The 26,558-nt window shown below is 43.3% G+C and overlaps 1 protein-coding gene across 1 annotated transcript in view; it reads right to left on the bottom strand.

The window, feature by feature from the left end:
• LOC127909342 (PDZ domain-containing protein 7-like) overlaps positions 1-25,842 on the bottom strand; it is a 54,843-nt gene extending 29,001 nt beyond the window's left edge. The window contains exons 1-7 of the mRNA XM_052470247.1: positions 25,617-25,842; positions 25,255-25,392; positions 23,342-23,516; positions 20,241-20,417; positions 19,762-19,909; positions 17,275-17,335; positions 10,862-11,377 (exon numbers count right to left, since the gene is read on the bottom strand). Coding sequence (XP_052326207.1) covers positions 10,862-11,377; positions 17,275-17,335; positions 19,762-19,909; positions 20,241-20,417; positions 23,342-23,516; positions 25,255-25,392; positions 25,617-25,842 — 1,441 coding nt within the window. The remainder of the gene's footprint in view (positions 1-10,861; positions 11,378-17,274; positions 17,336-19,761; positions 19,910-20,240; positions 20,418-23,341; positions 23,517-25,254; positions 25,393-25,616) is intronic.
• Positions 25,843-26,558: the final 716 nt, after the last annotated feature.

Raw genomic sequence — 26,558 nt, forward strand, 5'->3', positions numbered from 1 at the left:
TTGCGGTGACCGTATTACCGCCACACTTGTGGTCATGAGTCATGAAAGCTGTCAAATTCCATGTGACCATTTAGTCACGGTAATTAGGCTTCTCTCTGATGCTGCTGCTGGAAACTTCTTAGGGCTAGAGGGCAGTATCCTGAATTTCCGCCTGACTGATGTGCCCAAAGTAAACTGCCTGTTACTCAGGCCCAGAAGCCAGGATATGCATATATAAATATTGGTAGCATTGGATAGAAAACACACTGACGTTTCTTAAACGGTTCTTAAACAGTTAACATAATGTCTGAGTGTCACGCCCTGGTCGTAATACATTGTGTTTGTCTTCATTTATTTGGTCAGGCCAGGGTGTGACATGGGTTTATTTTGGTGTGTTTTGTCTTGGGGTTTTGTGGGGTGTTGGGTGTGTGGCTTAGTGGGGTTATCTAGCAAAGTCTATGGCTGTCTGGAGTGGTTCTCAATCAGAGGCAGGGGGTTATCGTTGTCTCTGATTGGGAACCATATTTAGGCAGCCATATTCTTTGAGTTTGTCGTGGGTGATTGTCCTTAGTGTCTTTGTTCCTGTCGCTGTGTTAGTTGACACAAGTATAGGCTGTTTCGGTTTTCGTTTCGTTATTTACGTTCTTTGTTTTGTAGTGTTTGTGTTCATTCGTGTTTACGTTGTTCATTAAACATGGATCGCAATCTACAAGCTGCATTTTGGTCCGACTCTCCTTCACACCTAGAAAACCGTTACACTGAGACTATAACAGAATTGATAGGGCAGGCGAAAATCCCAAGAAAATCCAACTAGAATTATTTTTTTCAGCTCCCAGGCTCTTATTATGGAAACCTGTTGGAAACCCCTATGTCTGTCACCCAAATTGCAATTCCTATTGCTTCCACTAGATGTCAACAGTCTTTATTCAAGGTTTCAGGCTTCTTTTCTGAAAAACGAACAAGTATTTTAAGTTTTTGTTGGGAGAGCACCTGGACCAAATCAGTCTTTCAGCGAGGGCAAAGGCGTGCGCTTACAAATTTTCCTTTCCTATTGAACATAGTATTTTCTGTGTTAAACATTACAGTTTATTTACATTGTTTGACTTGTTTGGACAAAGTTTACCGGTAGCTTTTTGGACTCCTTTGTCTGCATGTTGAACGAGTGGATTACTGAAATCAATGGCGCCAACTAAACTGGATTTTTGGCATATAAAGAAGGATTTTATTGAACAAAACAACCATTCATGTTGTATATGGGACCCTTGGGATTGCAAACAGAAGAAGATATTCAAAGGTAAGTGATTTACTTAAACGCTATTTGTGATTTTGTGAAGCCTGTGCTGGTTGACAAATATGATGATATCCTCAGATAATCGCATGGTATGTTTTCGCCGTGACGCCTTTTTGAAATCTGACGATGCAGTTGGATTAACAAGAAGATAAGCTTTTAAATGATATAAGACACTTGTATGTTCATAAATGTTTAATATTACACATATTTATTTGAATTGCATGCCCTCCAATTTCACCGGATGTTGTTGGCTTCAATCCCGCTAGCGGGACACCTAGCCCCAAGATTAATAGCCTACCAAACTTGCTAACTGCCTGGTCCTTAGCACTCTATTGTCCCTCTAATCACTCTGATGTCAATGCAAATGTAATCGAAAATCTAATCAAACACTTCATGAGAGCCCATGAGCTCATGTTGCACAACATTTCTATAGGCTATGCATTTGCGCGAGAAAACAGAGTAATGGCATCTACTAAAAAGAGGAGGATCCAATCAGCTTTCTATAGGCTAGGTCTACTATATTTATTTCTCACCTTTCCTAATATTAAGCACATTGCTTAGATTTACAACAGGAGCATAGCCTACCGCCCTACATTCTATATATTCAAGTGCATAGATGACATGTATTGCCAGTTTCAGTGCAGGTGCATGATAATGGTCCATTCTGAATTTTAAAAAAATGTCACACATATTATTTAGTATATGTAAAGACAAGATTAAATCAGGAATAGTCTGATGGGTGACAATATTAGCCTATCACTTGTGAATGATGCCAAGCATAAGAAACAATGCTTTTCTTGCGACTTTTTCAAATCATAGTTGCACACCTCATGTAGCCTAGCTGATAGGCCTATATGGTTTTGACAAGGTTTGTATCACAACTGAAGTGGCCAAATAACTTCTTAATATAATAAAGCTCATTAATCCCCTTTACAAGTGGTGTAGAGCAAACTGGCATACATAAGCAGCGGTTGAGTAAAGTTTGGGGAAGATCATTTTGTTTGTCACTCCCTGTTCGGACGGCGCTCGGCGGTCGTCGTCTCTGGTCTACTAGCTGCCACCGATCCTTTTTCCTTTTCTTTTGGTTATGTCTGTTTTGTGTTTCACCTGGTTTCAATTTGGTTAATTAGGGGGGTATTTAATTAGACATTTCCTTTGGGGTTTTGTTCGGGATTGTTTTCGTTTGAACTGTCAGTGAGTTTGGGTTTCGTTTTATTAGCTCATGTTTTACAGGTGGGTTTTCCCTGGACTGAGTCTGAGTGGGGTTTTCGTGGCTATTACTGTAGTCCGGTGTCCTGTTGTTTTCGGAGCTAGTTAAATACATCTCCTTGGAGAGATCTGACACATTTTCTTCACAAAAATGCACCTTTATAATAAAAGCATAACATGCATAATTGCTTTTGTGGTCACTTTTAATAATGGTGTTTTCAGCAAATGGAACATTCTGCTTATAGCCTACTACCATGTGCGCATTGCTGTGCTTATAATGTGAAGAATTAGCCTAATAGTTTGGAAACATTTCAAGCTAAATGTTCTGATCTGTTATGTCAGCCACATTGCAAAAAGCGTTTTTTTTATGCTAGTGGTTGTATTCCTTTGGGATCTATCGCATCCCACAACTGTCCCAGACTATGTTTGAAGACTATGTTAGCCTTCATTTCTCAGAAAAATAATAGACTGATGAGTTTCAGAAGAAATGTCTTTGTTTCTGGCTATTTTGAGCCTGTAATTGAACCTACAAATGCTGATGCTCCAGATACTCAACTAGTCTAAAGGCCAGTTTTATTGGTTCTTTAATCAGAACAACACATTTCAGCTGTGTTAACATAATTACAAAATGGTTTTCTAATGGTCAATTAGCCTTTTAAAATTATAAACTTGGATAAGTTAACACAATGTGCCATTGGAACACAGGAGTGATGGTTTCTGATAATGGGCCTCTGTACACCTATTGTATGTAGATATTCCATTAAAGAAATCTGCCGTTTCCAGCTACAATAGTCATTTACAACATTAACAATGTCTACACTGTATTTCTGATCAATTTGATGTTATTTTAAATGGACAATTTTTTTGCTTTTCTTTCAAAAACAAGGACATTTCTAAGTGACCCTAAACTTTTAACGATAGTATAAATACATAGACGAGCAATGTCAGATCGGCACAGACTAAGATACAGTAGAACAGAATACAGATATGTAAACATTATTAAAGTGACTAGTGTTCTATTCAGCAACCTCTAATGTGTTATTGATGGCTATTTAACAGTCTGATGGCCTTGACATAGAAGATGTTTTTCAGTCTCTTGGTCCAAGCTTTGATGCACCTGAACTGACCTCGCCTTCTGGATAATAGTGGGGTGAACATTACATTTACATTACATTTAAGTAATTTAGCAGACGCTCTTATCCAGAGCGACTTACAAATTGGTGAACAGGCAGTGGCTCGGGTGGTTGTTGTCCTTGATGATCTTTTGGGCCTTCCTGTGAAGGCAGTAGAGTGCCGTTGCCATACCAGGTGGTGATACAGTTGTGTTGCTCTCAATTGTGCATCTGTAAACGTTTATGAAGGTTTTAGGTGACAAGCCTAATTTCTTAAGCCTCCTGAGGTTGAAGAGGCGCTGTTGCACTTTCTTCACCACACTGTCTGTGTGGGTGGACCATTTCAGTTTGTCAGTGATGTGTATACCGAGGAACTTGAAGCTTTCCATCTTCTCCACTGCAGTCCCATCGATGTGGATAGGGGGGGGATGCTCCCTCTGCTGTTTCCTGAAGTCCACGATCATCTCTTTTGTATTGTTGACGTTGAGTGAGAGGTTGTTTTCCTGGCACCACACTCCCAGAGCCCTCACCTCCTCCCTGTAGACTGTCTCATCATTGTTGGTAAACAAGCCAGTACTGTTGTGTCGTCTGCAAAGTTGATGATTGAGTTGGAGGCTTGCGTGGCCACGCAGTCATGGGTGAACAGGGAGTACATGAGAAGGCTGAGCACACAACCTTGTTGGGCTCAGTGTTGAGGATTAGTGAAGTGGACGTGTTTCCTACCTTCACCACCTGGGGGTGTCCCGTCAGGAAGTCCAGGGCTCAGTTGCACAGGGTGGGGTTCAGACCCAGGGCCTTGAGTTTAATGATGAGCTTGGAGGATACTATGATGTTGAATGCTGAGCTATAGTCAATGAACATCATTCTTACATAGGTATTCCTCTTGTCCAGATGGGATAGGGCAGTGTGCATTGCATCATCTGTGGATCTATTGGGGCGGTTAGCAAATTGAAGTGGGTCTAGGGTGGCAGGTAAGCTAGAGGTGATATGATCCTTGACTAGTCTCTCAAAGCACTTCATGATGACAGAAGTGAGTGCTACGGGGTGATAGTCATTTAGTTCAGTTAGCTTAGCTTTGTTGGGTACAGGAACAATGTTGGACATCTTGATGTGTGTGGGGACAACAGACTGGGATAGGGAGAGATTGAATATGTCTGTAAACACACCAGCTAGCTGGTCTGTTCATGCTCTGAGGATGCGGCCAGCTTGTGAGGGTTAACACGCTTGAATGTCTTACTCATGTCGGCCACGGAGTCCTCGGTAGCAGGCCACGTCGTTGGCACTGTGTTATCCTCAAAGCGGGCAAAGAAGGTGTTTAGCTTGTCCGTAAGCAAGTCGTCAGTGTCCATGACATGGCTGGTTTTCCTTTTGTAGTCCGTGATTGTCTGTAGACCCTGTCACATACAACTCATGTCTGAGCCGTTGAATTGCGTCTCCACTTTATCTCTATACTGACATTTTGCCTGTTTGATTGCCTTGCGGAGGGAAATAACTACACTGTTTATATTCTGCCATTTTCCCAGTCCCCTTGCCATGGTTAAGTGTGGTGGTCTGCGCGTTCAGTTTTGCGCAAATTTTGCCATCTATCCACAGTTTCTGGTTAGGGTAGGTTTTAATAGGGTACAACATCTGCTATACACTTCCTGATAAACTTAGTCACCGTATCAGTATATTCGTCAACGTTATTCTCGGAGACTACCTGGAACATATCCCAGTCTGCGTAATCAAAACAATCTTGAAGCGTTGATTCTGATTGGTCAGACCAGCATTGAATAGTCCTCATCACGGGTACTTCTTGTTTGAGTTTCTGCCTATAAGAATGGAGGAGCAAAATGGAGTTGTGGTCAGATTTGACGAAAGGAGGGCGGGAGAGGGCCTTGTAGGCATCCCGGAAGTTGGAGTAGCAATGGTTGACTGTTTCAAGTACACTGTTAATAAAGAATTTAATTTTACCTTTATTTAACCAGGCAAGTCAGTTAAGAACAAATTCTTATTTTCAATGACGGCCTAGGAACAGTGGGTTAACTGCCTGTTCAGGGGCAGAACGACAGATTTGTTCTAACGCTCTAACCACTAGGCTACCCTGCCGCCCCATTAGGCCCTAATATATGGATTTCACATGACTGGGCAGGCGCACAGCCATGGATGGGCGCATAGATCCACCTTCTTTGGTCCCAGGTCCACCCACTGAGGAGCCAGGCCTAGCCAATCAGATTTTTTTACAGACAAAAATACTAATTTCATTAGCTGTCTGGGTGGCTGGTCTCAGACGATCCCACAGGTAAAGAAGCCGGATGTGGAGGTCCTGGGCTGGCGTGGTTACACTAGTCTGCGGTTCTGAAGCCGTTTGGAAGTACTGCCAAATTCTCTAAAATGACATTGGAGGTGTCTTATGGTAGAGAAATAAACATTAAATTCTCTGGCAACAGCTCTGGTGGACATTCCTACAGTCAGCATTCAAAATGCACACTCCCTGAAAACTTGAGACATCTGTGGCATTGTGTTGTGTGACAAAACTGCACATTTTAGAGTGGTCTCCTTTAGAATGGAAACCCAGCACAAGGTGCACCTGTGTAGTGATCATGCTATTTAATCAGCTTCTTGATATGCCACACCTGTCAGGTGGATGGGTTATCTTGGAAAAGGAGAAATACTCACTAACAGGGATGTAAACAAATGTGTGCACAAACTTTGAGATAACTTTTGATGCTTTTGGAATTTTTGTGCGTTTGGAACATTTCTGGGATCTTTCATTTCAGCTAATGAAACATGGGACAAACACTTTACATGTTGTGTTTATATTTTTGTTCAGTATACTGTAGGATAGATTGGCGCTATCAGGTGACTCCTAACCGTTAGGAAGAGTTATGACATGAAGGCTATGGTATCAAATGAGTGGTTAAGGAGCAGAATAATTTCACTTGTTAAAGCTGTACATTTTGGGAAACCCAACCAATTTGACATAGAAATGTGAGTTATATATCTGTCATTTTCGTTGAAAGCCAGTCTAAGAAGAAGTACAGTGCATTCGGAAAGTATTCCGACCCCTTCCCTTTTCCACATTTTTTTTACGTTACAGCCTTACGCTAAAATCGATTTTTTTTAATCATCAATCTCCACACAATACCCAAAAATGACATCGTGAAAACAGGTTTTAGATATTTTTGCTATTTTTTTTTTAATGACATAACTATTCAGACCCTCTATTATGAGGCTCGAAATTGAACTCAAGTGAATACTGTTTCCATTGACCATCCTTGAGATGTTTCTACAACATGATTGAAGTCCACCTGTGGTAAATTAAATTGATTGGACATGATATGGAAAGGCACACACCTGTCTATATAAGGTCCCACATTTGACAGTGCATGTCAGAGAAAAAATCAAGCCATGAGGTCGAAGAGCACAGAGCCAGGATTGTGTCAAGGCACAGATCTGGGGAAGGGTACCAACACATTTCTGCAGCATTTAAGGTCCCCAAGAACACAACGGCCTCCATCATTATTAAACGGAAGAAGTTTGGAACCATCAAAACTCTTCCTAGAGCTGGCCACCAGGCCAAACTGAGCAATCAGGGGAGAAGGGCCTTGGTCAGGGAGGTGACCAAGAACCCACCCGATGGTCACTCTGACAGTGATCTAGGGTTCCTCTGTGGAGATGGGAGAACCTTCCAGAAGGACAAACATCTCTTCAGGACTCCACCAATCACACCGTTATGGTAGAGTTGCCAGGTGGAAGCCTTTCCTCAATAAAAGGCACATGACAGCCCACTTGGAGTTTGCCAAAAGGCACCTAAAGGACTCTCAGACCATGAGAAACAAAACTCTCTGGTCTGATTAAAACCAACATTGAACTTTTTGGCCTGAATGCCAAGCGTCACGTCTGGAGGAAACCTGGCACCATCTCTACGGTGAAGCATGGTGGTGGCAGCATCATGCTGGTGGGGGAGGGTGATTTTGAGCGGCAGAGACTGGGAGACTAGGCAGGATCGAGGGAAAGATGAACGGAGCAAAGTACAGAGAGGTCCTTGACGGAAACCTGCTTCAGAGTGCTCAGGACCTCAGACTGGGGTAAAGGTTCACCTTGCAACAGGACAACGACCCTAAGCACACTGCCAAGACAACACAGGAGTGGCTTTGGGACAAGTCTCTGAATGTCCTTGAGTGGCCCAGCCAGAGCCCAGAACATCTCTGGAGTGACCTGAAAATATCTGTGCAGCAACGCTACCCATCCATCCTGACAGAGCTTAAGAGGATCTGCAGAGAAGAATGTGAGAAACTCACCAAATACAGGTGTGCCAAGCTTGTAGAGAGAGTCATGCCCAAGAAGACTCTAGGCTGTAATCACTGCCAAAGGTGCTTCAACAAAGTACTGAGTAAAGGGTCTGAATATTTATGTAAATGTGATCTTTTTTTATTTTAATACATTTGCAAAAAAATCTACAAACCTGTTTTTGTTTTGTCATTATGGTTTCTTGTGTGTAGATTGATGAGAAAAAACACATTTTTATCCATTTTAGAATAAGGCTGTAACATAACAAAATGTGGATAAAGTCAAGGGGTCTGAATACTTTCCGAATGCACTGTAGATCTGTTATGTGTGTGCTATTTCTATGCTTCCCGTTCTTAAGTTTAGTTTTTGCATCTTTCAAAATGCTGAAAATACAATATTTTTGGTTATTGACAATATACTTCACAGCGGTTTAGAATGTACATTGATTCTCTACACTATACATTGCTTGTTTAGTCACATGAACTGAAATTAGGTGATCTTTTAGAATTTTAGAAACCCTCCCTTAAAATCTGGTCCCAATTCCGAAGTCACTTTATACTTAAACAAGCAAGCGGCTGCTCTCCATTAACATTTAATCATCCCTTCCCAGGGTCACAGATTGACACGGCATTCCAGTTCTGGCACAGGAGCGATCTGGTGTTATTTTTGTGACCTATTTGTTGATAACACATAGGTCTCATTCAATACTCTGAGGGTTGACCATAATATTCCCAACACATTTTTAGATACCTGCAAACTCACAGCTTTGCCAAAAAACATTTAGATTAATTTCCACTCTAGCCCACTGTCTCGTGTCCAGTCGAGATGTGCTTAGATCTTAACCCTTATCTGAAGGGCACAATCTGGAGATTATACAACATAATACAGACCATTAATCCGCCTTTCTTTGCAAATACAAAATCTGCATGGGAGCAAGACATAGGTGGCGAGCTACCAGATGATATATGGCAACAAAGTATTGAGTGTATCCACACATCATCATTTTGAATAAGGCATGGGCTTATTCAGTTTCAGGTTTTGCAAAGTCTCCATTACTCAAATGACAGATTGGCAAAAAATATACCCAAATGTTGACCCCAAGTGTTTGAGATGCAGCGACTGTGGGACACACGTTTTGGTCGTGCCAATCTTTGAGTGACCTCTGGGACCCCATTTTTGAGACTTTCTCACATATGTGTAATACAACTGTTAGCCCCAACCCGGTCACTGACATTATTGGGGAACTTCCCCTAGACCAGAATGCTGCCACTCTGTTAGCTCGCCGCCTTGTCCTCTTTCACTGGAAGTCTGCAAAGCCGCCCTCCTTTATGCAGTGGGTTAAGGAGGTGATGTCATCTCTGCCTCTGGAGAAGGTTAGGTACACTGTGCTTGGGTCCCAACAAAAGTTAGACTTAATCTGGTCCCCATTAATACAATATGTGGAGAGCCTGTCTTTTACTTAGTGTAACTTGCATAGTTTGGTAAGCAGTCATGTCTGTTCTAGTGGTCATTTGTGCTGATCATTTTTATATAACTTTTTTCCCCCATTGTTTTTGTCTCTATTACTGTTTGTTTCTGCTTTTCTTTCCTATTTAACTTATTTTTTATAGATGCCTTGATGGGTGGGTGGTTGGGAGGGAGAGGATGGATGGATGGATGGGAGAATGAAGGGTTGCGGTTGTACTGTTTTTGTTGTTATGTCTGAAAATCGATAAATAAAGTAAAAAAAATATATATATATATCACCTGCCATCTATATATCACCTGCTAAAAAATATTTTAGCAACCAGGAAATGGAAGGAAATGGCCGGCACGATTTCTGCATATTCACCTTTAAAGTAAATTGACTAAATGAAATCAAATACTACCATGTGAAAAGCCCATTTGTTACAAGTAATCTCTTTGTTACGGGTCTTTGTTAAATGCTTTGCTTGTGGATGTACCTTTGCCAGATTGAGGTTCACAGAGAAAAATTACAAAAATAATTGTATGTGTTTGTTATTTCAAAGTATAATTCATTAGATTTTGCATGGTTCTATGCTCACACTGGCCAATAAAAGTGGATGATACACTCTTCAGTAAGAAGTTAAAGACTGTTCATCTCTCATCCAGTCACATTCTCTGCCCTCTCCAGTAAATCATTCCTAGTAGACAACAACCCGGTAATATTGATGTATTGTACACACTGTTATTTTTTTAAACCTCTGCCGCAGTCATCTGGATAACATTAACAAAAGTATGACTCGGGGTGCATCTCAATAGTCTGAAGTGACTTTCTTTATGTCCTTTCCATCATCTGCATAAAGTAACCATCGGGTGAAATCAAATACCTGTTACTGTAGTTATCACCACTATTTTGCTTTCACCTTTTCTTTGTTTTCAGATCAGTGCAGTTGAAGGAGAGGAGAGCATAGACTATTGAAATTCACCCTCAGACAGTAATGCCTGATTCACACTATCGAGCTAAGTCGAGCTGCACAATGCTGGCCTGGATAAGCATACACCATAGTTCTGAAACCATGCTGGAAAGGACAATGTGAAATGAAAATATCCTGACCAGCACAGTTTGGTTCGGGTTGGCCCTGTAGTGTGAAAAAGGCTTCAGGTGTTGTTTTCGTTGACTTCCTGGTGACAGGAGGGCCAGTGGAGTCGTGTGCAGGTCATCAGACTCCAGCTCAGAGGGGATCTCCCTAAAGCTCAGAGGGCGTATCTCGTTACCCAGAGGCACCCACAGCCACAGGCACTGAACTGAACTCTGGGTAACTCTAGTGTGGCGAAGGAGATGGTTGCTCTGGGTTAGGATTAGATATACAGGTATGCCTATTCATGTATCAAAAACAGGAGGGAGGGATACACACCAAAACTGTTCTTTGAAAACAGTGTATTTCCCATTTATGATTCTTTGGCCTCTGTTCTCTTAGGCCTTTCGATTTCATGCGGATCATACGCTGTGGACTGGGAACTATTTACATGAACTGATCATAGTTTTGCTCCTCACCTGTAACTGTGATATGGCTCTGGGATCGTCTGATGGGCTTTCTCGGTCTGCTCAGGGCCATAAGCACCGCCGTTTTCGGGGAGTCCTGCGCCACGTCCTGTTCCCCTGGTGACAACATCCCCCTTTTGCCCCTTCCCCCATCTCCAGCCCCTCCCCTTTCCACAGGACCCTCTCCTTTCCCCCGAATTGGTGTGTCCTTCAAAAACACAGTGGCGCCTAGCGTCCGGCTGGTTTCCATGGCAACCAGCCTTCCATGAGGCAAGAGGGATGCGTTAGAGTCCAAGGGGGGGTGTAGGTCAGTCTGCATGGCGGTCTCTGCGGTGCGTTCGGAGTTGCTGGTGCGGCGAGAGCGGTCCTCAGTGGAGATGCAGACGTCCACCATGTCAGAGCCAAAGGCGGGGGGGAAGAGGACCTGGGAGAGACCACTAAGGGAGCTGAGGGGGGTGGAAGACAGGGAGGAGGCCGAGGAGTAAGAGTCAGAGCCCTGGGAAGAGGACGGAGGCCCTCCATTGGCCACTGCATGGGGAAGAAGAGGAACTCATTTAGAAACAGTAGTTGGAGATTTGAAAAGTAAATGTATAGTGTTTCAATACCAAAGGACAAAATATAATATTCTCTAATGATGCAAACTTTATGTTAAAGACATGTATTGGTAGTTTGATGAAAGTGAACACCAGTGAACCTCATAAGTGGCGTTGAAATCATAGTTTATTGTGTAATCAGAATGAAGTCATGTTTTCCTCAGTTTTATAGTGTGTTCTCAAATCATCCAACTCTAGTTCCCATCCCACATTTCACGAGCCGTATACATAACACACATTTTTCACACCGATCATAAAGTCTTTGTAGTTGGTACAGACTGACATCTGGCTGAGCTCACTGTTTGTTTATTTGTTTATTTGGATCCCCATAAGCTTTTGCAGAAGCAGCAGCTACTCTTCCTGGGGTCCACAAAAATCACAAAACATGACAGCTAACAAAACACTGATAGACAAGGACAGTCACACACATTTTAAATACAACAACATACAAACAAAGCAACTAAAATATAATACAAACAATACAATTTAAAAAATATGTTTTTAATCTGTTTTTTAAAGGTCAATTTGCTGTTTGCAATCATGGCTCTGTATAAAACTGTGCGTTGCCTGGAATTTGTTTTGGACTTGGGGACTGAGAAGAGACCCCTGGTGGTATGTATTGTGGGGTATGTATGGGTGTCTGAGCTGAATGTTATTTGATTATGCAGACAATCTGGAATTTTCACCATAATAATATTTTTCATAAAACTAGAAGAGAAGCAGTTAATCTCTCATCAACCCTCAACCAGAAAAGACTGGCATGCATGTTGTTGATGTTTGTTCTGTATGTGCAGTTAAGGGCTCTGTTTTAAGCAAGCTGCAGCATGGCTAAGTCCTTCTTCGCTGCACTTGACCATATTACTGGACAGTAATCAAGATGGGACAAGATCAGAGCCTAAACAACTAGTACAGTTGATTGTTGGGTCAAAAAGCAGAACATATTTTTACAACAGACATACCCCTCCCCATCTTCACAAGAAAGTTGTCAATATGACTTGATTATTGACCATCCAATGTTATACACCTAGGAGTTTAGCTTCCTCAACTTGCTCAATGGTCATACCAGTCTTAAATACCATGTATTCAAGACCAGTTTATTATTAATCACCCACTCTGATACTGACTTAAATTCCTTATTTAGAATTTAAGTGAGCTCACTGGCTTTGGGTGCTGACATGTGGAATCTGAATACCTAGTCATTCTAGCTTCATGTAAGACCAGTGGCAAATCATTTGTAAAAATTGAGAAGAGTAATGGCCCAAGGCAACTGCCCCCCTGGGACACTGCACTGTACATATCTTATGATAGAGAAGCTTCCATTCAAGAACGCTCTCTGGGTTCTATTGGATAAATAAGTCTCCAACCATGTGATGGCAGGTGATATAAAGTGTTTTCATTAAAAATGTATGATCAATAACATCAAAGGCTGCGCTGAAATCTAAAAATACATCTCCAACTATAATCTTATTATCCATGTCTTTTAACCAATCATCAGTCATCAGTGCAGTAGAAGTTGAGTTTCCTCCTCTATTTGCATGTTGAAAGTCAGCTGTTAACTTGTTCTCTGAAAAATAGCATTGTATTTGGTCAAACACACTAAGCACAGTCAGCAAACTGATTGGGTGACTGTTAGAGCCAGCAAATGGTGCTTTACTATTGTTAGGCAGTGGAATTGTTTAGCTTCCTTCCACGCCTGTGGCACAAACTCATTTAGGCTTTGGTTAAAGTTATAGCATATAGTTGTGGCAATACAGTCTGCTACCATTTTCAATAGTTTCCCATCACTGTTGTCTATACCTGGTGGCTTATCATTATTGATGGATAACAATGGTTTTTCCACCTCTACCACACGAAGTTGACCAAATTCCAAACAGCAATCCTTCACTTTCATTTTTAGATATTTTATACAAAAATATGATGGTTCACTGTTCAATGTTGTCATTTCACTTCTGAGTTTCCACTTTACTAGTGAAATAGTCACTGAAATGATTGGCAATATCGAAAGGTTTTGTTAAAAATGACCCATCAACTTCAATGAACGATGGAGATTAATTGGGTTTTCTGCCCATGACATCATTTAAGGTAAGTATTTTTCCATTGTGTTTTATGTAATTTATCTTTGTTTGGTAATATACGTTAAGTCACAATATTTCTCAATTTACATCATGTCAACCAATCAGGTGAGCAGCCTGACTTCTTTGCCACCTCTTTGGCATAATTGCTTTGAAGCATATATTTTTTAAATTCATCATCAATCCAGGGGGCTCTAATAGTTCTCGCAGTTAAGAAACTAACAGGTGCATGTCAACAATTAGCTTTAATACTTGTTTTAATACTTCCAGTGCTGCATCTGGATTCAATTCCTCAAACACATCAGACCAACATACATTTTTTACATCTTTAACAAAATAACATTTTCTATGATCTCTTATAAATGACTTTAGGCCCAAACTTTGGCACTTTGGCTTTCCTTATTATTGCCACAATGTTATGGTCACTACAGACAATGCAAACTGATATTGCTTTGGAGCAAAGCTCTGTAGCATTAGTGAAGATCTGAACCAACACTATTGGTATGCACTCTGATAACCTGAGTCATATTACAGGCATTAGTCACAGTTAGAAGCTTCATCTTGAGGGGATAGCTAGTTGCTAAGCAGTCAATGTTCAGGTCACCCAGAAAATAGACCTCTCTGTTAACATTACACACATTATCAAGCATTGTATGCATATTATTCAAATACTGACTGTTAGCACTTGATGGCCTATAGCAGCACCCCAAAATAAGAAAGTCTAGATGAGGCAGGTGAACACGCATCCACAACACTTTAACAACATTTGACATTAGATCCTCTCTAAGCTTTACAGGAATATGGCTCTGAACATATACAGCAACACCTCCACCATGGGCATTCCTGTATTTTCTGTAGATGTTATATCCCTGTATTGCTACTGTTGTATCAAAGGAATTTGTTTCAGAGATGGCCAGTGTATGAATGTTATCTGATGTTAGCAAGTTATTTACTTTCATGAACCTCATTTCTAAGGCTACATATATTAATATGGGCTATTCTTAGCCCTTGCATTGGTAGCTTATTGGAGATGGACATAATATGGAGACAAAATAAATAAATGTGTGTGTGTGTGTGTGTGTGTGTGTGTGTGTGTGTGTGTGTGTGTGTGTGTGTGTGTGTGTGTGTGTGTGTGTGTGTGTGTGTGTGTGTGTGTGTGTGTGTGTGTGTGTGTGTGTGATGTTGTGGTGAAGCTACTGACCCTGAGGCTCTCTCAGTCCTCCCAGGCTTTTTGGAGGGATGATGGACAATGAGCTGGTCGTAGCAGATGTAAGCAATGTCCCCATGTTCTCTGACAGCTTTCATAGTTGGGAAGTTCTTTCTTATCTAGTCTAGGTTAGACTACTGCAATGGTCTACTTTCCGGCTACCCCAATAAAGCACTAAATAAACTTCAGTTAGTGCAAAAAATGTGATCATATTACTCCAGTGCTAGCCTCCCTACACTACCTCCCTTCAAGGAAAGGGCTCATTTCAAGGTTTTACTGCTAACCTACAAAGCATTACATGGGCTTGCTCCTACCTATCTCTCTGATTTGGTCCTGCCGTACATACCTACATGTACGCTACGGTCACAAGACACAGGCCTCCTAATTGTCCATAGAATTTCTAAGCAAACAGCTGAAGGTAGGGCTTTCTCCTATAGAGTTCCATTTTTATGGAATGGTCTGCCTACCCATGTGAGAGACGCAAACTCGGTCTCAACCTTTAAGTCTTTACTGAAGACTCATCTCTTCAGTGGGTCATATGATTGAGTGTAGTCTGGCCCAGGAGTGTGAAGGTGAACAGAAAGGCTCTGGAGCAACGAACCGCCCTTGCTGTCTCTGTCTGGCCGGTTCCCCTCTTTCCACTGGGATTCTCTGCCTCTAACCCTATTACAGGGGCTGAGTCACTGGCTTACTGGTGCTCTTTCATGCCGTCCCACTTGAGTGGGTTGAGTCATTGATGTGATCTTCCTGTCTGGGTTTGGTGCCCCCCTTGGGTTGTGCCGTGGCAGAGATCTTTGTGGGCTATACTCGGCCTTGTCTCAGGATGGTAAGTTGGTGGTTGAATATATCCCTCTAGTGGTGTGGGGGCTGTGCTATGGCAAAATGGGTGGGGTTATATCCTTCCTGCCACAGTGTCTCCTGACCCCTCCTGTCTCAGCCTCCAGTATTTATGCTGCAGTAGTTTATTTGTCGGGGTGCTAGGGTCAGTTTGTTATATCTGGAATACTTCTCCTGTCTTATCCGGTGTCCTGTGTGAATTTAAGTATGCTCTCTGCAATTCTCTCTTTCTCTCTTTCTTTCTCTCTCTCGGGGGACCTGAGCCCTAGGATCATGCCTCAGGACTACCTGGCATGATGACTCCTTGCTGTCCCCAGTCCACCTGGCCGTGCTGCTGCTCCAGTTTCAACTGATCTGCCTGCGGCTATGGAATCCTGACCTGTTCACCGGACGTGCTACATGTCCCGGGCCTATTATTTGACCATGCTGGTCATTTATGAACATTTGAACATCTTGGCCATGTTCTGTTATAATCTCCACCCGGCACAGCCAGAAGAGGACTGGCCACCCATCCTATTGTTGTAACAACTGCTTGCAACAAACTCTTTTTGTTTGTTTAAAAGATCCTCCACCTGTGATATAGAAATACTGTCCCCTCCATGACTCCCACCTTTAGCTTTGGATGACATGGTAGGATTGCATGCCAATGCTGGTACTCCATGCAGTTCCAGAAGACAGGGCAGGTCGCAGGGAAGATTTAAACAGCAGCAAACAGCAGGGATTCAGACAGCCACAAGCCTGGGACAATCTGCTGTCCCAGCCACAAGGGATAACTGCGTGTGTTCAATCTGTCAAGGGAACCTTGCTAGCTTGAGAGCTAGTTAGTAGCTAGGCTAGCTGCCACGCCAAGCATCTCTTCAAACTTTTGGTTGGCAGTATCCCTGGACAGATATAGCGGTACAAGCAACTGAGGCTAACCGCGTCACGGGATCCAAAAGTAACCAAACTTTTTCAGAAGAACACTTTTTGAGAGATTTTCAAAACTTTAAAACAACAAACTGCTGTGTTTGCTAATCCCATTGGCTTTAACTACAGTAAATCCAGAGAATCAATTCAACTACATGAATCATCAGGAAGAATCATGTAAAAGCCAGAAATGACTCAGTAGCCTTAGATCCCAGCAACCTAAATACACGAGAGTATGTCCCAAATGGCACCTTATTTCTTATATACAGTAGTGCACTACTTTTGACCAGAGCCCTATAGACACTGGTCAAAAGTGCACTAAATAGGGAATAGGATGCCATTTGGGACACAACCCATCCAGCCACCCAGTCACCAACCTGTCATAACACGCCGTGTCCAACCCAGAGTACTACTCTGTCTCTGAGCACACACAGCACTAATCTGGGGCTATTTTCAGACCCACTCATATTAAGCAAAAAGCAGAGGATCAGATCTGGGGACTGAGATGAATACCGCAGAGGGATTTAGTTAAAGTACATGTGATGAGCCGGTGCTCTACTTTAGATTGACACGTCATGTAATGTCATGTAATGTAGAATCTGAGATTGGGATTCTAGAATTGGTGAAGCTTTCATGAAATGAATGGAATATTCAGATAAACATTGAGGTCAAGCGTTTAATGTACTTATTTTTTATTTTCTACGTTTGAATCCTTTCATATGACTTATTAGCTCATTGTACTTCCATTAGTATACTATACATTCAGGATTGTCTGTGTGTGAGTAGCATACTGAGAAGAGAGATACATACTTTTGCTGAGCCAGCTGTATTCAGCCACCATCTCTTTGTATGCAGGGTATCTTCCTGCCTCCTGTTAGGATGAAGATAAACATCACATCATCATCATAATCATCGTCGTCATAATCATATTCATTCTCTATCATCATCATCCTCCACCTTATTCTCTCCATCATACTCATCATCATCATCACACACGACATTTCTATAAATATTTTATCAGAGGTTCAGTAGTCAGTCCTTATATGTGGATATCTGGATGCGTTTACCCTAGGATAGGTGTTCTGAGGACAGAATATAAGTAGACTAGCCTCTATTTCATGACCTTTACAGAGTCTCACAGAAGTTTCTTCTGGCTCTGGGGCACATGTGACCTTCCACTCAATGAAAGTGTGTGGGTGCTACAAGGACAAGTGACCCTTAGGGACTTGGCGGACCTCACTGCAATTCCACACACACACACACACACACACACACACACACACACACACACACACACACACACACACACACACACACACACACACACACACACACACACACACACACACACACACACACACACACACACACACACACACACACACACACACACACACACACACACACACACACACACACACACACACACACACACACACACACACACACACACACACACACACACACACACACACACACACACACACACACACACACACACACACACACACACACACACACACACACACACACACACACACACACACACACACACACACACACACACACACACACACACACACACACACACACACACACACACACACACACACACACACACACACACACACACACACACACACACACACACACACACACACACACACACACACACACACACACACACACACACACACACACACACACACACACACACACACACACACACACACACACACACACACACACACACACACACACACACACACACACACACACACACACACACACACACACACACACACACACACACACACACACACACACACACACACACACACACACACACACACACACACACACACACACACACACACACACACACACACACACACACACACACACACACACACACACACACACACACACACACACACACACACACACACACACACACACACACACACACACACACACACACACACACACACACACACACACACACACACACACACACACACACACACACACACACACACACACACACACACACACACACACACACACACACACACACACACACACACACACACTGTATTATACAGAAACACAGCTCTAGGGAAAAACTGGAGCCCTGACACAAGATGGCAGACACTCACTCACAAGATTCACCACCTCTCCAGGGAAGCTTATGCCCTCTCACCATACTGCTACTTAGCACAGGCCCACATGGAGAACAGGGCACCATTTTAGGTCAAACACAAGTCTCACTTGATAAATTCTAAGATCCCTACACTTAAGACCACAAAGGAAAGCCACCAATTCAGGTCAGGCAGAAGTCACAGTGGACCCCCTCCGAGAGCTTCCACAATGGGCCTTGGTCTGGGCAGGTGTTGGGGGGCGTTTAGCAAACTAACCCGGCTCCTATGTGTGTAATTTTGAGCCATAATGGGGTTTAGCGCGGGGCAGAGGAGAGACATAAAACAAGGCTTTCTGCTGATTATAACTTGATCTTGCTGCCTTGTAAATAATGAACATCGTCTCTGGCGTTTTTTCTCGCACGGAACCTGAGATGAGAGGAGTAAAGTGAGCCCACTGGAATGCGAGGGGCTGGGCGTGCACAAACACACACACACACACACACACACACACACACACACACACACACACACACACACACACACACACACACACACACACACACACACACACACACACACACACACACACACACACACACACACACACACACACACACACACACACACACACACACACAGAGGAATGCATGGGCCAGGTGCCAGCTGTCTGCTTTACTATGCTGTCTCCCTCCCCAGCGCAAGAAGAGCCGGTGTTGTTTAACGCACTGCAACATCCATTAATGTGACAGAGTACTTAGAGCACCACGTGATCAACTGTTAGGTATGAAATGGATCTAACCTATTGAACATTGAGTACATGTTTCATATTAAAGGTTAGTGTGTACCACTTTCAACCTTGATGTACATGCATTTAGGAGAACAGTACAGATCAGTGTATATGATGGAGAGGAGACAAGGAGTGGAGGCAACTTTAGACTATTGAGATGCACTTATAATGGCCGTGTTTAATTTCAGAAAGATGTTCCCTTCCATCTGCCCTAGCTAGTTCACTCCACTTCACAGATCTGATAGGACTGGATAGGTGAAAGCACTATAGATAGCTAAAGAAAAAGTTTGCGTCCCAACAGGGGTAGTGCACTATAAAGGTAACAGGGTGCCACTTGGGACGCAGCTAAAGATGAGTCTTCTCTCTCACCCTGATGGTCAGCATGATGTGGGTGTGGCTCTTCAGAACTTCCACGGCATTGCTATGGGTGATGCCATCAAAGCTCACCCCATTGGCTGCCAGGATCTGGTCGCCCATCTTGATGCCGTGCTGCTCCGCCAGACCCCCAGGGTCCAACCTGATCATAATACACAGAGAAGTCAAGGAAGATGTGTCGTGGAGATGGCCGATTGTTTTGAGTTGTGTTTTGTATTGCTCTGAGCTTCAAACATTGTTCAAACATTGTTCTCTGATAGTTACCATCCAGTAGTTAGAGTTCAGATTCAATTAAGGGCTGCTCACGTCTCCCACAAGTCAATTGTGAATATATTTACATGTTACAAACAAAGGTATCTCCACTGTATTTTGTTGTTGTTGAGAGCAACAGTGTTGTACGCTTGAGCAGTTTAATCTAGTGATAGGTGGGAACATAAACCTTCACAACCTGTATCTTCCCCAGGACCACGTACTTAGAGACGTAGATGCCCAGTCCGAACTCTTTGCCCCCTCTGATGTTGAATCCCAGGCAGTAGTCATCTGAGGTTGTGTAGAGGTGAACCATCCTACGGAGAACACTGTCTGAACTGGCATCTGAAGGAGTACGACCACTCTCCTCTACTACCATACGCCTCTGGATCAGATCCACCCTGCAGAAACAAACACATGCTAGATATGTACATAAACATACTGTACATACAAACACACACAGATATGTACATACACTAGACCCAATCCAATTTGCACACCGCCCTAGCAGATCCACAGATGATGCAATCTCTGTTGCACTCCACATTGCTCTTTCCCACCTGGACAAAAGGAACACCTATGTGAGAATGTTATTCATTGACTACAGATCAGCGTTCAACACCATAGTGCACTCAAAGCTCATCAATAAGCTAAGGACCCTGGGACTAAACACCTCCCTCTGCAACTGGATCTTGGACTTCCTGTTGGGCCGCCCCCATGTGGTAAGGATAGGTAACAACACAACCGCCACACCGATAGTCAACACAGAAGCCCCTCAGGGTTGCGTGCACAGTCCCCTCTTGTACTCCCTGTTCACTCATGATTGCACGGCCAGGCACGACTCCAACACCATCAGTAAGTTTGCCAATGACACAACAGTGGTAGGCCTGATCACTGACAACGACGAGACAGCCTATATGGAGGAGGCCAGAGACCTGGCCGTGTGATGCCAGGGCAACAACCTCTCCCTCAACATGATCAAGACAAAGGAGATGATTGTTGACTGCAGGAAAAACAGGAAAACATTCCCCCATTGTCACCGATGGGGCTGCAGTGGAGCAGGTTGAGAGTCTCAAGGTCCTTGGGGTCCACATCACCAACACACTAACATGGTCCAAGCACACCAATACAGTCGTAAACAGGGTACGACAAAACCTATTCCCCCTCAGGAGACTGAAAAGATTTGGCATGGATCCTCAGATCCTCAAAAGGTTCTACAGCTGCACCATCAAGAGCATCCTGACTGGTCACTGCCAGATGTGGCAACCTTTCGGCCTCCAACCGCAAGGCATTACAGAGGGTAGTACGTACGGCCCAGTACATTACTGGGGCAAAGCTTCCTGCCATCCAGGACCTCTATACCAGGCGGTGTCAGAGGAAGGCCCTAAAAATTGTCAAAGACACCAGCCACCTTAGTCATAGACTGTTCTCTCTGCTACCAAACGGCAAGCGGTACCTGAGCGCCAAGTGTAGGTCCAAGAGGCTTCTGAACAGCTTCTACCCCCAAGCCATAAGACTCCTGAACATCCTGAACTCCTGAACATACGGCAGGGCAGCCTAGTGGTTAGAGCGTTGGACTAGTAACTGGAAGGTTGCAAGTTCAAATCCCCGAGCTGACAAGGTACAAATCTGTTGTTCTGCCCCTGAACTGGCAGTAAACCCACTGTTCCTAGGCTGTCATTGAAAATAAGAATTGGTTCTTAACTGACTTGCCTGGGTAAATAAAATAAATCTAATCAAATGGCTACCCAGACTATTTGCATTGCACCCCCCCCACCCTCAAATGAGATTTAATTTGACATACTACACCTCCCTCCTCACACACAACAGCAGCCCCATTCCCCAGTGAGTTCTGGCCTTCCTATCAATTAGTCAAATTAGCCATAGTCATAGAGGAAATCCATCTAGCCGTGCACCATGAAACCAAGATCCCTCAGCAGAAAGATAACCTAGTGGTGACGCATCATACTGATGTGACCATAGAGATATAATACTAGCTGTTATATTGATGAGACACTATGAAAAAACGTAATACTTATAAAGAATTCACAAACCATACGCCTAATGGGATCAATTTCATAAGGATCGTGATGCATTTAACACACTGTTGATGCATACGATACACTCGGTATCACAAAACCGGATACATATTATATGGAACCATATGACACTACCTATGTAACAGTGGAGGTTGCTGAGGGAGGACGGCTCATAATAATGGCTAGAACAGAGTGAATAGAATGGAATCAAACAAATGGAAACTATGTGTTTGATGCATCTGATACAATTTCACTAATTCCACTCCAGCCATTACAACGAGCCCGTTCTCCCCAATTAAGGTACCTCCAACCTCCTGTGCTCTGTATAGTGTTGTTGTTGTACTGATCATATGCATCAGGTAGTCTCCTGCCTGAAACCTGGACTCAGGGGTAGACGTAGCATAGTACATGAAAGCCTGGGACACTGAAATTAGTATGACATGTAACGTTTGGTATGGTACATGTATGCCTTTGTGTATGGATGTCCATCATCCATTTCGTGTGATATGATGCAAATTCCAATTTTGTGGCTAATGTTAGCTAGGTTAGGGTTTAAGGTTAGAGTTTGGGGAAGGGTTAGCTAACATGCTAAAGTTGTCCATAATGATATTGAACACTCAACGTTTGGGATGCTAGACATTCGTGTTTACCCCGGCCAACCACCCTCTTTTAGTTTTTTCCTCAAGTAACTTTCTGTCTTATGTAACTATATCAAACATAACATATCATACTAATTTGGATTTGGTTTTACAATGTTACGTCTAGTCTGTGATACCAGCCTGTCTCATTACCCATACTTCGCTCACTCCACTCCAGTGCTTCAGGTGGCTTGAACTAATCAGGTTGCACTTGAACTTGAATGCTGATTAACAACTACACTCATTTACACATGTGTCCCTGTCCTCTCAACTAACCATTACATTAGGAACTGACCAACTACATCACATAACAACAGTACAGCGCAGTACATTTCGTGACATAATATAACAGTTTAGTACACTCTTAGAAAAAAGGGTTCCAGAAGGCGTCTTCGGCTGTCCCAATAAAACAACCCTTTTTGGTTCCAGATAGAACTCTTTTTGATTCCATGTAGAACCCTCTGTGGAAAGGGTTCTACCTGGTACCCAAAAGGGTTCTACCTGGAACCAAAGATGTTCTACCTGGAATCAGAAATGGTTCTTCAAAGGCTTCTGCTATGGGGACAGTTGAAGAACAATTTTAGGCTCTAGATATCGTATTTTTTTCTAAAAGTGTACAGTACTATACACTACACTAGGTCCTCTCACCATGTAGTCTTCTCCTTGGAGTAGCGTATACCAGGGACTTTCCCCACACGTCTCACGACCATCCTCAGCCTGTTGTTCCCCGTCAGGACCTTCACAGCACTGCTCATAGTGATGCTTTCCAGGCTGATACCATTCACCTCCACCAGCTTGTCCCCTACACAGAGACCTGCCTGCTCTGGAGGGAAGAGACGAAGGGATTTAAGCACAGACTGACTGACGCATACAGTACAGACACATGTATACACACGCACACATACAGTTGAGGTCTGGAGTCATTAAAACTTGTTTTTCAACCACTCCGCAAATTTCTTATTAACAAACTATAGTTTTGGCAAGTCGGTTAGGACATCTACTTTGTGCACGACACAAGTAATTTTCCCAACAATTATTTACAGACAGATTATTTCACTTAGAATTCACTGTATCACAATTCCAGTGATGTCGTGGCTTTAGAAGCTGGCTTTAGAAGCTTTTGATAGGCTAATTGACATCATTTGAGTCAATTGGAGGTGTACCTGTGGCTTACCTTCAAGGCCCACCTTGCCTCTTTGCTTGACATCATGAGATGGGAAAATCAAAAGAAATCAGCCAAAACCTCAGAAACATGTAGACCTCCACAAGTCTGGTTCATCCTTGTGAGCAATTTCCAAATGTCTGAAAGCACCACGTTCATCTGTACAAACAATAGTACGCAAGTATAAACACCATGGGACCACGGAGCCGTCATACCGCTCAGGAATGAGACACGTTCTGTCTCCTAGAGATTAACGTACTTTGGTGCGAAAAGTGCAAATCAATTCCAGAACAGCAGCAAAGGACCTTGTGAAGATGCTGGAGGAAACAGGTACAAACGTATCTATATCCACAGTAAAAATGAGTCCTATATCGACATAACCTGAAAGGCCGCTCAGCAAGGAAGAAGCCACTGCTCCAAAACCACCATAAAAAAAGCCAGACTACGGTTTGCAACTGCACATGTGGACAAAGATCGTACTTTTTGGAGAAATGTCCTCTGGTCTGATGAAACAAAAATAGACCATCGTTATGTTCGGAGGAAAAAGGGGGGGCTTGCAAGCCGAAGAACACCATCCCAAACGTGAAGCACGGGGGTGGCAGCATCATGTTGTGGGGGTGCTTTGCTGACGGAGGGACTGGTGCACTTCACAAAATAGTGGGCATCATGAAGATTGAAAATTATGTGGATATATTGGAACAACATCTCAAGACATAATCAGGAAGTTAAAGCTTGGTCGCAAATGGGTCTTCCAAATGGACAATGACCCCAAGCATGGCTTAAGTACAACAAAGTCAAGGTATTGGAGTGGCCATCACAAAGCCCTGACCTCAATCCCATAGAGAATTTGTGGGCAGAACTGAAAAGGCATGTGCGAGCAAGGAGGTCTTACAAACCTGACACAGTTGCACCATCTCTGTCAGGAGGAATGGGCCAAAATTCACCCAACTTATTGTGGGAAGCTTGTGGAAGGCTACCCGAAACGTTTGACCCAAATTAAACCATTTAAAGGCAATGTTACCAAATACTAAGCAAGTGTTTTGTAAACTTCTGACCCACTGGAAATGTGATGAAAGAAATAAAAGGTGAAATAAATCATTTATCTCTACTATTATTCTGACATTTCACATTCCTAAAATAAAGTGGTGATCCTAATTTACCTAAAATGGGGAATTTTTTACTTGGATTAAATGTCAGGAATTGTGAAAAACTGAGTTTAAATATACTTGGCTAACGTGTATGTAAACTTCCGACTTCAACTGTAGGAACACAAACACACACAAAAAAATGCACATGCACATACGCAAGCCCACAAACGCATACTCACACAAACACACTCGTAAAAACAAACAGGGGTCATTATGGGGTCAACACACACACCTCCCTCCCTAGGACCTACCTGCAGAGCTGTCATCCTCTATCTTGCTGACAAAGATGCTGAGTCCGTGTTCTGAACCACCTCTAACACTGAATCCCAGACGGCCGTCTGCACTCTTATCTACTGTCACTGTGTGGAGGTCTTCACAGTCATCCCCACCTGTACACAAGAGGGAACAGGCACTCTGAGATCCAATGCAGTAGAAACACTGTATTGACAACAAGTTGGATACAGCAGAAATATGGGAGTTGTAAGTAAAAATGTATAATTCTCCTGAACTAATGAAGGATCTTTAGCTCAGCAGGCTTTAGTTTTGTGGACTTAAGAGTTCATACAACACTGAGTTACTTTGGGAGGGGGAGTAAACACAGTAAAATTATCACCATCGACAGGAGAGTTGATGAGGATGACTCTGCCCATGGGTGAGGACCTGCCTCCCCTGTGGCGGTGATGCTTCTTCTGCATGTAGCGGTTTGTCGAGTGGGATCCCCCAGCCTGGCCCCCATTGTGGGGGTGAGGGTAGCCTCCCCCATTATGAGGGTGGGGGAGAGGATGTCCTCGCCCGTTGGTCATTTCCCTATGGTTGTGGTAGTCAGAGGAGTGAGCCATGGCGAGAGGCCTACTCCCCCTCCCACACTCATCCACTCGCCTGGAGATGCAGAGGGGACGGGAGGAGAGGTAGAGGGGAGTGAGTGGGTGGGTGGTTTGGCTGGATCAATCAATCAAGAGTTAAACAGAGGGAACAAGTAAAAACAATCCATCCATTACTGCTTGTTAATAGTGAAGTCCAATGCAGAAAAGTCCAAAAGCCACATTAGGCTAGTAGAGACATAAAAAACGAAATCATAAAATTTTGTCCATTTGTTAAAGGAGATTAATAAGTTATGGCAACTAGTCAGGTTGCAATCAATCAATCAAGAGTTAAGTCCCCTCACTCCCAAAGTATTTCATCCAGGCACAGTTATGGGACTGAAATAGTCCAATATTTGTATCCTTAAGTGCATCCTTAGGCTTGTTTGTAGACATCAAAATGAGCTGTCTGTTAATGAACTTCGGGGCACATCCATGGCAGTCACCGTTCAAGACCAGTCACTTTTAATCCAGAAAGACGTCCTTCTTTTGCCATTCCAACTAGCTCGTCCACTTCCTCTGGTCCAGCGGCCGGGGCCAAGATGTCTGCCACAGTGGCCTTTGAGTCCATTCTCCTCGGCCATGCTGTCCCAGCGCACCGCTCACCCATCTCTGAAGAGAGACGTCGTCGGGCACCGCTCTGTAAAAAAAAACCTTCCATGATTTCCCACGGGACGTAGTCGGATATCAACGGC

The sequence above is a fragment of the Oncorhynchus keta genome, chromosome 2 (genome assembly GCF_023373465.1).
Source record: "Oncorhynchus keta strain PuntledgeMale-10-30-2019 chromosome 2, Oket_V2, whole genome shotgun sequence".
Lineage (NCBI taxonomy): Eukaryota > Metazoa > Chordata > Actinopteri > Salmoniformes > Salmonidae > Oncorhynchus > Oncorhynchus keta.